The following is a 12075-nucleotide window of genomic DNA, read 5'->3' as shown; positions in this document are numbered from 1 at the left end:
ATGATGTTATGTGAAAAGAGTTATGATGAGACATTAACGAGCTATGATGCGAATTGAAAGACTTGTGATGTGAAATGAGATTGATGAGTCGGCTGTCAAGGGAATTCACTTGAACTTTATATAACAGTGAGATTGAGTTGATGGGAAAAACACTATATCACTTTCTGGTAAGCAGATTAGGAAAAAAAGGAGTTTAATTGATCATTTTATTGCGAGTTGGTTATGTTATGCAATAAAGTTGTTTATGTTGGGATTAAATTGATTATATTCTATGCATGTTGCCCACTTATTTTGTTTGGGTTATATTTGATATACATATATAGATAGCACTGGATATTTACTTATTGAATTACAGACTCATTCCTCTACTTACATTTCTTTTTCAGGAGTAGATCGTGAGGTGTCTGCCTGTCAAAGGCTAGTTACAAGTGTTATATTCAGTCAGATCGGGCCGTTGTGCAGTTTTCTCCTCATTGTCAGTTAAAATACAAACCACATTTTGGTTATATAAAGCGGAATTAAAAGCGTGGGAACTACTTGTGATTAATTACTTTGTGGTCATTCATATATGCGTATGTATATAATATTGTGGGTTGATTGTGTTTGTTGTGACATTGAGATTATGTGCATATTTATATATATAGATCTAGGGATTATTTTAAAAATGATGTTTAGGGGGAGATATAGCCTTAGTAGCGATAGAGTGTGCTACAAAAAAATTTATAATTAAAATCAAACACAAAATATTGACATAAACCACTTCACTACACGAACTACATGTTTTGATGCACAACAAAAAAAATAAAATAAATAACATTTAGAAAAATACTTATCGTAATCTGGAGTCAGGCATCGTATAACTCATGAGGGCGCAACATTTTGCTTCCCTCGACAATTGATTCTTTGCCTCTTTGCTCTTGGGGAGCCATTTGGGGCCGAGGGGGAAGGGGGGGGATTAGGGTTCTTTCATTTAGGGAGTGTAGTTTTGGATTTTACTTTTGGCAAAATACTTTATCTACTTTAACTTGGTTATGTTAAATATTAATGACAATAATAATAACACGAGCATCACGTGCATCGTACGTGATGCTTGTCTCGCCCCCGCCCCCGCCCCCGCCCCAAACAAAATCGGGTTTAGCAGGTTGCCACACATCTTTCATCCTGTCGACTAAAGGTTTTCATCAAATTTTTAACATTGGGACTAATGTGCAGTAAAAAGTTAAAATGTTGAATTAATATTAGCTATTACGAAAAGTATGAGATTAATATTGCAAACTAGGCTATACTCTGCGATATAATTGCAATGTTTTCTTCAAAATAGAATCAAAGTCAGGCCAAGACCCAAGTCCTGATCTCAAATCTCGTTGCCACCCATTCATAAAAGAAAGGTTTGAAGTGTAGAGTTTGTACGTAAAGGTTACATATCAAAATACTGCATTTGATTTCCTCTACAAATACATGAGACGGTGCTTTGGCTGAATTTCCAACTACGACCTTACTAAGTTTGAATAAAAATAGAAACATGTACTCGATTCAAAACCATCCATGTTCAATTATTTGTCTTAATTCTAGATGCCATCCATTGACAATCCATATATTATGTGTCCAAAAGAAAGAAATCCTAACATTATGAAATGTATATGTGATAAGAAATTACGAAAAGAAAATTTAAAACTGATGGTCCCTAGCTACTCAACCATTTATTCCTCGATATCATAGGTAGAAATACATGTGAACGTACATATATTTTTTGTACATCTACAATTAATAGCCTCGAAAATAATACATATATATATCTACATACCAAGTATATATATAATTATATGGTTATGATAGAGAAAATTCGCCCCCCTAGTCCGCCGTGGTGCATCAGAGACAGTGAAAGGGAGTGGTCAACACTTTACATCTCACAAATAATTGCAACAATCCCCCCCCCCCCCCATATGCACTGTTTTTGCTAATGCATCCAAAGCTCATGACTTCCCCTCTCTCTCAGAAACCCTAGCCCTTCCCCTCATATCTCACCTTTATTTACCACCACCCTTGATGGATCCTACCCTAGCTAGCTTTTTCTGTCTTTTTTTTTTTTTTTTAAATACTTCCCTTCACCTCCTACACAAAAAATTCATATTCTTTTTTCTTGGGGGCCTCTGGAAAAGTTAAGTTTTTTTAGCCCTTAGAATTCTTTATATAGCAGCAGAAGTTGTGCTTCTCTGATACATAACTCATCTTGAAAGCAATCTAGAGAGAGAGAGAGAGAGAGAATATATATAGGCCTTTTGTGTTGAGAGTGCTTCATTTCTCTACTTCTTCGATCTTGTGTTTGGTGTTTCTTCTCAATTTCTTCTGAAGAAATGGATGTGCCGGAGCAGCTCTGTTACATTCCTTGCAACTTCTGCAGTATTGTTCTTGCGGTAGAACAAATTAAGAGACATTCTTTTCTGGGATCTGCTTTTAATACTCTCAAAATCCCCTAAACTCCTAGCAATTAATTATGCATGGAGCTGTTCATTTTTATATGCATCTTTTTGTGCTTGTGGGCTTCCTTCCTTTCTTTCTCTCTCGCGTGTGTTTCTTTAAAGAAAGAACAATTTCCTTGATGATTAAAGCTGAACTTTGCTTCAGAGATCAGGTTTTTGGTGCTATTCTGCTGAAATACAATTAATTTTCCGCCAGGGTTTCTTGTGTTTTTTTTTTCTGATACAGTCATGTCTACATCTTCAATTAGACTTTTCTCTTTCTTCTCTTCTTTTACAGTCAAAGAGTAGAAAAAAGTCATACCTCAGGCCCTGAAGTTAGAACCACCTCTCAGAGAGAGAGAGAGAGAGAGAGAGAGAAACTACAGAGATTATATATATTTTGTGTCGATTATCTAAAAGTAGTATAAACTTATTTTAAGCTGATGAAGACAAGTCCTTGAGCAGTGGATTTCCTCGTCTGTGTGCTGTAGCTTTTTTCCTTTGCTGAAAAGATTTCACCATCTCCTAAGCGCTGAGTGCTGTCAAAATTAAGCTTTTCTCCAGCAGCTTCTGGCTCTGGATCAAAATTCAAGCTCCCTGGGTTGGACCATTTCTTGAAAAGTCACACTCCCTGCTCACCCTAACATTTTAGGGTTCTTTTTCAAGCCCTTGTTTGTTTTCCCACAAATTCATTTAATTTCTGGAAAAATTCATGCTAATTTCATATCTAGTGTTTCTCCATGACCCTTTTCTTTTACTCCTTTCAATTTTTATTTTCTCTCTCTACTTGTGGATGTCAAAGTCAGAAGTTTCTCAATGTTACTTCTAGGGAAATTTTCTCTCTCTCTCTCTCTTGAAAAATTTTGAGCTTCTCTTGTGCAGGTGAGTGTTCCATGCAACAACTTGTTTGATGTTGTGACAGTTCGATGTGGGCACTGCAGCAACGTTTGGGGTGTGAATATGGCAGCTGCATTCCAATGTCTGCAGCCGTCCTGGCAAGATGTTCAGGTCTTTCTCAACAACATTTCAGCTCAATTTGTGGGCGATCGATCATAAAAAACCTCATACATATATAGCTAGGCTTCTGAAATCTAGGGTTTCTGGATTTTGCTTCTTTCGAGGGAATCAATCTCTTAAAAATCAGTATTAAATTTTCAAGAAAAAACAGAAATACTTTTCCCAAGATCTTACATCTGAGAACCCTACCTCCCTAACAGCCGCCAGAATCTAAGTACCTATATATATAGTTTTGCTTTTCTAGTAGGATGTAAGGAATTTTCTTGATTTTTCTGCTCTTTCTTTATTAATATTTTCAAACTTTTTTTCTGGTTTCTTTTAATGATTAGTTGATTTGATTGATGTGTTGGTGGGCTTGAAAGTTGGGATCTAAGTTCTATTTTTTTTCCAAAAAAAAAAAAATGAAATATAGACATCCTCAGGAACTGTCTGCTGCTATGGAAACACTGGTTTTTTCCTCTTAGATTTATATATATATATGTAGAAACTGTCAATCACAGCTGCCATTTTCTTCATCATTCCCAACTGATTCAGTCACTTCAACATCGTTATTTTATTCTTTCTTTTTCCTGAGAAAACATCTTTTCAGTGCTACCCCTTTCCCTCAAAATCTCTCTTTCTTTCTCCTCATTTAATATATATTAATGTCTTCACTCAATTGTTTTCTGCTAATAAATTACAATATTATTAAATAAATCACGTCCCTACGGACTTTCATTTATATTCTTAATTATGTATAATTATTCAACTTGTTTTCAAGTTTTAGCTTTTCAATTGAAGTCATAATCGAAAATGGTGGTTTAGTTTCTTATATTTTCTGATCTGTTATTTTTCCATTTTTATTTTAAATTAATTAATTACCACTTCCCACTAATTTATTATCCCAATTATCCATATTTGAGTTTTCTTTCATCCATTTTTTTCCTCTTTATTTTATTTTACTCAATTACAATCGATAAAAAAAATATAAATTTAATAAAAGTGTTACATATGTTGTGATTACGCGTTGAGTGTACATTTTTCGCCAGTTTGCATGTAAAATTTATATCAAGATTTGGTCTTACTGTTTCATTTTTCTCTTTTTTTTTTTTGTTTTTTTCAATGTGTTTTGCTATTCATTTTTTCACTTGTACAAATGTTTGAACTTCAGGCTGCTGGCCACACTTCCACTGAGTACAAAGTTGATCACTTAGGTTCCTCTTCCAAATGGAACAACAAGATGGCAATCCAACCTTCCATCACACACAAACCAGAGCAGAGGATCGTCAATCGACGTTCGTTTTCTCTTTTTCCTTTCTAATTTAATTGATATTTAATCAAGTTTGATGCATTTACCTCTCTGTAATATTGCATATTAGCAAATTACTCTCCTATAAAAAAAAATAATAACAATTTACCTCTATGTGTTTTAAAATAAAACAACTGACTTTTCTAGAAACTACAGGGAGGTCGTAAATCGCTATATTGTGTTCATAAGGGAGTAATTTATTCATTTACAATATCATAAGGAGGCTTATTGCATTTTTCCCAATTTAATTCTCTAAGTTCATCGCGAATTTGATTTTTCTACTTCATTTTCTCGTTTATTTCATAAATCCGCAGCCCCGGAGAAGAGGCAGCGAGTGCCGTCTGCATACAACCAGTTCATAAAGTAATTACCAAAACCTACAATTCTATCATCCCTATATATATATATATATTTCTTTCTCTACTGTTTATGCATATATAGGGTTAAATTTCTATTACAATCGCAATTTGCAATCGATTTTCATGTTTTGGTCTAGATATAGTTTATTTTGTCATCATTTTACCAAGCATAAATTCAATTAATATTAGCACTCAGTTTTATTTTCTCTCCCACCTCGACGCACCTCGTTCTTTTGTGCGGTGGAGATGGAGAGAAAAGAAAATTAAGTGCTAGTTAAATGTTTTGGCCCGACTTTTATAGTTAGTAAATAAGAATAAAATATATAAAATACAGCCTAAAACATAAAAATTAATTGCAATTAATTTGTGCAATTGAAGAACACAACAAAATGCACTTTAAGACATATAACGTTTAATCATGTCTAATTATTATGATTAATAATAAACAGTTGTAGATAATTTTGGACCACGGCCGCGCACCGGTTGTTGGTCGTGGTTTTTGCGATGTTGGTTAAAACATTTGTCATGCATGGCTAAAAGTCATATAAAATATTTTTACCATGACTCTTATTTAGTTGTCTCAAATAATCTTTTCATATAGTGAAAAAATTAGTCTTTTGCATCGATTTTATTTAACAGTTGTTAACATATAGTTACTCACCATAATTTTTAGCCATAACCGTTAATTGTAGCCAATTGTAAGGTTTTTTTTTCCCGACAGATGCGGGGTTAAATGTTAATTCCTTTTCTAAAATATTAAGGCTTTTTTTATTTTTTTTACCCTTTTTTAAGTTTAAAGGGGGCTTTATATATTCAATTTTCATATAGAGGCAGCTTCAATTTAATTAAATCCCCCTATATATATATATATAAATGCAGATATTAGATGGCATTTTAATTAATGAATGAATTAATTGAGAGAATTGTAAATGCGAATTGTCAGAGAGGAGATTCAAAGAATTAAGGCCAATAATCCAGAGATCAGCCACAGGGAAGCTTTCAGTACTGCTGCAAAAAATGTAAGTGGGCATTTGTGTTAGAGAATTTCGACACTTAAATTATGTAGTGCATGCGAAAGTGAAAACTTGTACAATTTTTGTTGGCTCATCACTGCAATTTCAGTACAAATTATTCTTTAGGGTATTGACTGATGGACATTTTTGATGCAGTGGGCACACTTCCCTCACATCCATTTCGGGCTTATGTTGGAGACCAATAACCAAGCTTTTGTTAATGAGGTAATTAATGTTATAATTTCTCCTTAATTTCACTTTTTTATTTCTTTTTCATTATAAGCGAGCAGTACTCCTTATTTTATTTATCAGTTTTATTTTATGCATTCTGCAAACATTTGTTCTGGATTTTAGTAAGCTGGCAAGGGTTAGAGGAAAATTGCAATTTTAGTCCCGTAATTTTGATAATTTTAGTCTTTTTTCGATCAATTTTAGCAGAAAATTACATGTGATTTGCATATGCCCAGTTAAATTTTACAATTTAGTCGTATAAATCAAAACTACCAACTTTTCTAAATTATAGGACTAAAAATGCCTTTACCTCCTAAGTTATAAATTTAAAATTATAATTTAATTTGGCCGTATGCAAGTCACATGTAATTTTCAACTTAAATTGGCCGAGAAAAGGATTAAAATTGCCAAAATTATAAAGTTACATAACTAAATTATAAAAATCAATTCGTGCAGAACAAAAAATACCACCTTCCATAAATTTACAGAACTAAAATTAATTTTTTCCCAAGAGTTCATGCCATACTTCCGCTTACGAACAAGTGGTTTTACAAAGGAAATTAAATACAAGCCATCTGGCCTATTTGTGTAAATACTGAAAATTAATTATGATTTCATGTATTTTGTCGAAGAATTCGGACATTATTATAGATGCATATAGGATTAAACAGGAGGACTTATACTTTTAGTATTTTTGGTCTCCGGTACATTTGGAAGATCGATGCTGACATTATTATCTCTCCTTTCACTGGCTAAACAATATATATACGTGTGTATATATATATATATATATATATTATTTATTAAACATGAGAGATAGAATAACTAGGTTTGTTGTGTATTTAATTTATTATTTAAATTCAAGAAAAAATATCGACGATGAAGACTTTGCCGTCTTTTGGGTGGACAACCTAATAGTTCGGAGTAAAATTTTTTTTATGAGAGATCTTGTATTCGAATTTGGTCAATGTGTTCAAACTTAAGTGAATTTAAATACCTATTTAGAAATGAGTTACTGTCTGAATAATATTTATTAATGAAGAGAAGTTTAATTATATTGGGTGCATGCATGCAGGGGTCTGGGAAACATCAAATGAGGAGGGCTGCCATTCTGAAAAAATGATCATCTTTCATATATATGCATGTGTGAGACTCTCTCTCATTGAAGAAAATTCAGCCCTACTACATATATATATATATATATATATATATGCTTTAGAACATTGTAATATCCTAAGTTTAATTATGTCTTGTATTTGTTATGGAATATTATGTCAGTTGTGGTGACTGCTTCTGTTGATTGTTTTTCATTATTTTCTCAGTTTAACATTTTGCAATGAGATTATCAGTTTTAATCCCAACATTGCCCAAATAAGAATGCTATTGGAAATAACCTACAAAGATTTTCTTTTTGTTTTTGTCCTAAAGTATTTTTTTTTATAAATTAATGCATTTATTTATTTAAATGCCTTTAATTATATATTCCTCTTTTTTTTTTGGCATAGACTAATGACTATATAGTTAATTATAATTTTTTGTTATAGTTAATTATTATGGTTAAAACTGAAAAATTATGAAAAATACTAATTAATCGTGACTGCAATGGTTGTTAGCCGTTGTTTCTGCAAGCGAGGTCGAAATATTAGCTACAACTAAAATTTACAATAGATGTTTTGGCCATAGGTTAAAATCATTACGAATATTGATTATACTGTAGTTATAAAAATTTAAGTTTTGTATCCTTGATCATATCATAGTATAGAATATTGATTCGTTATAATTTTTAAATAGCATTTAATTTGGAATATTTTGTGTCTGAAAAAAGGTCAAACGTCGTCCTCTCTGGAGTACAATATATATATATAAATATATATATATATATATATAACAGTTAAATTCCCTTGTACAAATGTTTGATGATATATACGCAATGATTTGACAAAAATTGATAAAAATAGATAAATTGTAAATGTGTGTGAATAAAAAATTATTTAAACAGCGTGAATAATTATATATCAGGATAGTGAAAAGTATTATTTTAGTTCGCTAAATATGCCTAATTTTAATTTTAGTTCGATAACTATGTCCATTTTTGTTTAGGTCCAGTAACTTACGAAATTGCTTACTTTTAGTCCTCTGGCAGATTTTCGGACAATTTTATCCCTATCAGTGCATATGGACTAAAACTGCTTTTCAAAAGTTGCATAGGGGTAAAATTGTCCAAAAGTCTGTCGGGGGACTAAAAGTAAGTAATTTTGTAAGTTATTGGACCTAAAGAAAAATGGACATAGTTATCGAATTAAAATTAAAATTAAACATACTTAGCGGACTAAAATAATACTTTTCTCTATCAAGATATTTTAATCAATCTGCATATTGTCGATCAAAAATAACTTCTTTTAAGATCGTGAGCCTTAATATAATATAGATAGGAAATGTAATATAAGTTGAAATAAAAATATAAAACAGAAGACCTTGACTATCCATATATAAACCATATATAACAGTTGCTGAATACCTGAAAAATTAAGTCCAACATTAATATTTTGATATACTTAATTAACAGGGTGTTTGGCTGAGTTTATAAACTTCTCAGTATAAGATGTTTAGGAGCTTATAAGCTCTTAAAAATAGTTTAGTAATTTTTTCTTCCATTCGACTTTAGAAGATTCTGAAATATCTTATAAGCTTTTTAAAAATAAAAGGTTAACTTCACCCAATTTTTTTTAAAATATTTTATGAAGTATTTGATCTTAATATATATCCAAACAAAACACACCCATAATTTTGTTAGTGTTTCACTTTTACTCTTCTTATATATGATTGACATTTTTTTTCTAAAATAATTATCTATTTATATAATGGGTTAATTACACTTAAACCATCCTTTCACCTTTCTCTCTCTCTACCCGTACGAGGGGGAGTGAATGGAAATAGAAATTAGTTGAGAGGGAGTAAATGGAAATGGAAATTGATTGAGGGAAAATGATGGGTTGGCAAAGGCGAAGTTGGGTCAAAAGGCTAGCGTCGGGGTCGTTCATCGGAGAAAAAAATTGAGGGATGAAATGTAAGATTTCAACCAGCGAAGGACATTAACATTTCATCTCTCAATTTGTTGAGGATTCAAATGTTAGAATTAAGAGAATTTTTGGTCCCCAACTTAGGTCATTTGGTATTTTCATTCTTTAATGAACTTTCTAGGCTAGTATCTTAGTCTTGTATCATTTTAATTTTTGTAATCCCAATCCTTTTATTCACTGAAGTTCACCTTTAATAATGAAAAGAATGAATGTTGGGTAAACTTTGGCAAAAAAGGACCAAAATTGCGAAAGAAAAAAGAAAAAGATACAAGATCAAATTAAAATGCTACCATATAAAGTTAAAAGACAAAATACTGTCAAAAGTAGGCCAATAGGAAGAAAAACTTCAATTTTAAAATGTCAACATGGGAGGCACATGCAGCTTTCCGATGAGAATGGTAAATGACTAAAATTATTAAAATTAAAAAGATATAATATCAAAATACTACCATAAAAAATTAAAGAATGAAAATACTAAATAATTTAATTAAGTTAGTGGATCAAAAATACATTTAAACTTTTAGTTATTTGTTTAATTTAGTAAAAGAGAATGATGACATATAAAGTGATTAACTTATCAAAATTACTAAATATTGAATGTGTTAGAGTATTTGTTTTGGGTATTTTGATAGACAAATGTATGTTGATTTAAATATCCTTTTCTTTTTTAAATTCATTAAAAGTTAAAAAATTTGCTTTCCTCATACTTAAATCCATACTTGAGCACCCTATTTTATACATTTTTCAACTTTATTATATTTTTTAGAAAATTATCTTAGCTTTCGTTTTTCTTTAGTTAATTATAGCTAATTTTTCAATTTATATATAAATTAATACCATCTCCTAATCACTTTTTATAATTTTTTTGTTATAATTATAATTATATTTTTTCTACACATAGACAAGCATCGAGTGTATATATTAGAGAAAGATTCCTCGCAGTCAATGTGCACCATCCTGATTATAATTAGACCAAAAATTCAGTCCGACGGCATCGAAAACCATCCTTTGCACCCAATTCATCTACGTTGCATCACCTAGTACGTATTGGTACACTCCTCCTCATGAGCAGCGGGAGTTTGCTGCTCCTCCTGCAAATAGGGCGCGATGAAGGCCTCAAAATACTCTTGCACCCTCTTCTCGCCATGTGAAGTCCAATTATAATACCCTAACATAAAACTTTTTATATATAAGCTAAAATTTACCTCGTCTGGAGTTTTGAAAACTTCAGTTTTGCACTCTCAACAAGGACAATTAATTTTCTTACTGTTCATATCTGCATGTTGAAACTTGACCCGTTCTATAAATGCAATAACACTATACAAAACTTCGGAGTAAGACCTACCCTCGGTAGGTTCTTCTCATACATCCATCTCTTCAACTATCTTAACAGGATGAGTCCTACACACACACACACACACACACACACAAACACATATATATATTATAATATTAAATTTAATTTATAAAAGAACAACAAATATAATCAATTGACAAATAAAGGATTAAAGTTGTTACTTGATCAAAATAATATTAAATATAAAAAAATGTTCGAGAGAGATTGGTGAACGAGAGTATAAAAATATTAATAGGATAGTAAGAGATCAAGAAAATTCGAGAGAAATGAGTATAATAAAAATGAAATAAGATAGTGAGATTAAATAGAAAGAGAGGAACATATATATAGGGACATTTGGAATGGTCTTTGGAATGATTCTTGACACATATAAATAGCCGTTAAAAATAGTCGTTAATGTGCAATCTATAACTATCTTAGGACCACATATAGGAACGATTTTGTATCCATTAAATCATAGAAGCTTTACTATCTCTGGAACGGTTTAGTAATACAATATTAATAATAAATTGAAACCGTTCTAACTTGTAATATATTGAGTCACTGTCGTTATAACACATTCCATTTTAAATAAAATTCATACTTAGGAACGATTTTTGTAATATTTGACCTGCTACTTACTCAAACTATTCCAAATTGTACCTCATTTTTTGGAATGAATTTACAAACTGTTATTTTTTAAACACAAATTTGTCACATATATAGGAATGGTCTCATGAAGACCATGCCTAATTACTAAATTGTTCCTAAATGAGTTTCAATTATTTACCGTTACACGTGAGAACCGATTTTATGAACACTACTTGTAACACTTCTTTTGGAACACTTTTGGTAACGGTGCGGTCATCCCAAAACAAAAAAAAAAAATATAAAAAAGGAGGATTATGATATCATCGACCAATTTTTGTTCCTCAAGAGTGCCAATGACCATTTCAATATAGAATAGGCTTTGGAACGATCATCCCATCTGCGTCAAATCCCGCTTTTTTTTTTTTTTTTGTAATGTTGCTTACTATTGCTGAAAATGTTTCAGGTTAATTAATTTGTCAGTTCATTGTAAGTCAGTTAAATTAAATTTTTTATCGAATGTATTCATTTATCTAGCATAAAACTTAAAATAACTTAACTGAAAAAATATAAAAATCGATTGTCCCATCTTTTGTTTTTGTTATATCAAATAGGGAAAATGATTTGTTTAATCCTTTAAGTTTGTTTACTATTAATTTTATTTTTTAAAATTTATTTATTTTAATTTTAGTCCAGTAACTTTG

At 31.1% G+C, this 12075-nt stretch overlaps 1 protein-coding gene across 2 annotated transcripts; it reads left to right on the top strand.

Moving 5' to 3' along the window:
* The first annotated feature begins 2165 nt into the window (after positions 1-2165).
* On the top strand, positions 2166-7728 carry YAB5 (plant-specific transcription factor YABBY family protein). Of its 2 annotated transcripts, XM_011080100.3 has the most exons (7): positions 2166-2414; positions 3342-3467; positions 4627-4750; positions 5079-5127; positions 6067-6142; positions 6293-6361; positions 7443-7728. In XM_011080100.3, exons 1-7 carry the CDS (start codon positions 2355-2357, stop codon positions 7488-7490), a joined length of 552 nt encoding a protein of 183 aa, XP_011078402.1. In that variant the 5' UTR covers positions 2166-2354; the 3' UTR covers positions 7491-7728. The 2 variants fall into 2 exon arrangements, with proteins under 2 accessions (XP_011078402.1, XP_088736970.1); XM_088880844.1 differs by lacking the exon at positions 5079-5127.
* Positions 7729-12075: the final 4347 nt, after the last annotated feature.

This window comes from Sesamum indicum, linkage group LG5, assembly GCF_026168435.1.
Source record: "Sesamum indicum cultivar Baizhima isolate 11 linkage group LG5, ASM2616843v1, whole genome shotgun sequence".
Taxonomy (NCBI): domain Eukaryota; kingdom Viridiplantae; phylum Streptophyta; class Magnoliopsida; order Lamiales; family Pedaliaceae; genus Sesamum; species Sesamum indicum.
This window is presented reverse-complemented; position numbering and strand designations above follow the sequence as displayed.

What these genes read in the sequence shown, in the direction of transcription:
- YAB5 (XM_011080100.3), top strand. Translation starts at nt 2,355, where the DNA reads ATGGATGTGCCGGAGCAGCTCTGTTACATTCCTTGCAACTTCTGCAGT. An exon ending in CGTCCTGGCAAGATGTTCAG is followed by an intron (nt 3,468 to 4,626) that starts GTCTTTCTCAAC and finishes TTTGAACTTCAG; the next exon opens with GCTGCTGGCCACACTTCCAC. An exon ending in TCAGTACTGCTGCAAAAAAT is followed by an intron (nt 6,143 to 6,292) that starts GTAAGTGGGCAT and finishes TTTTTGATGCAG; the next exon opens with TGGGCACACTTCCCTCACAT.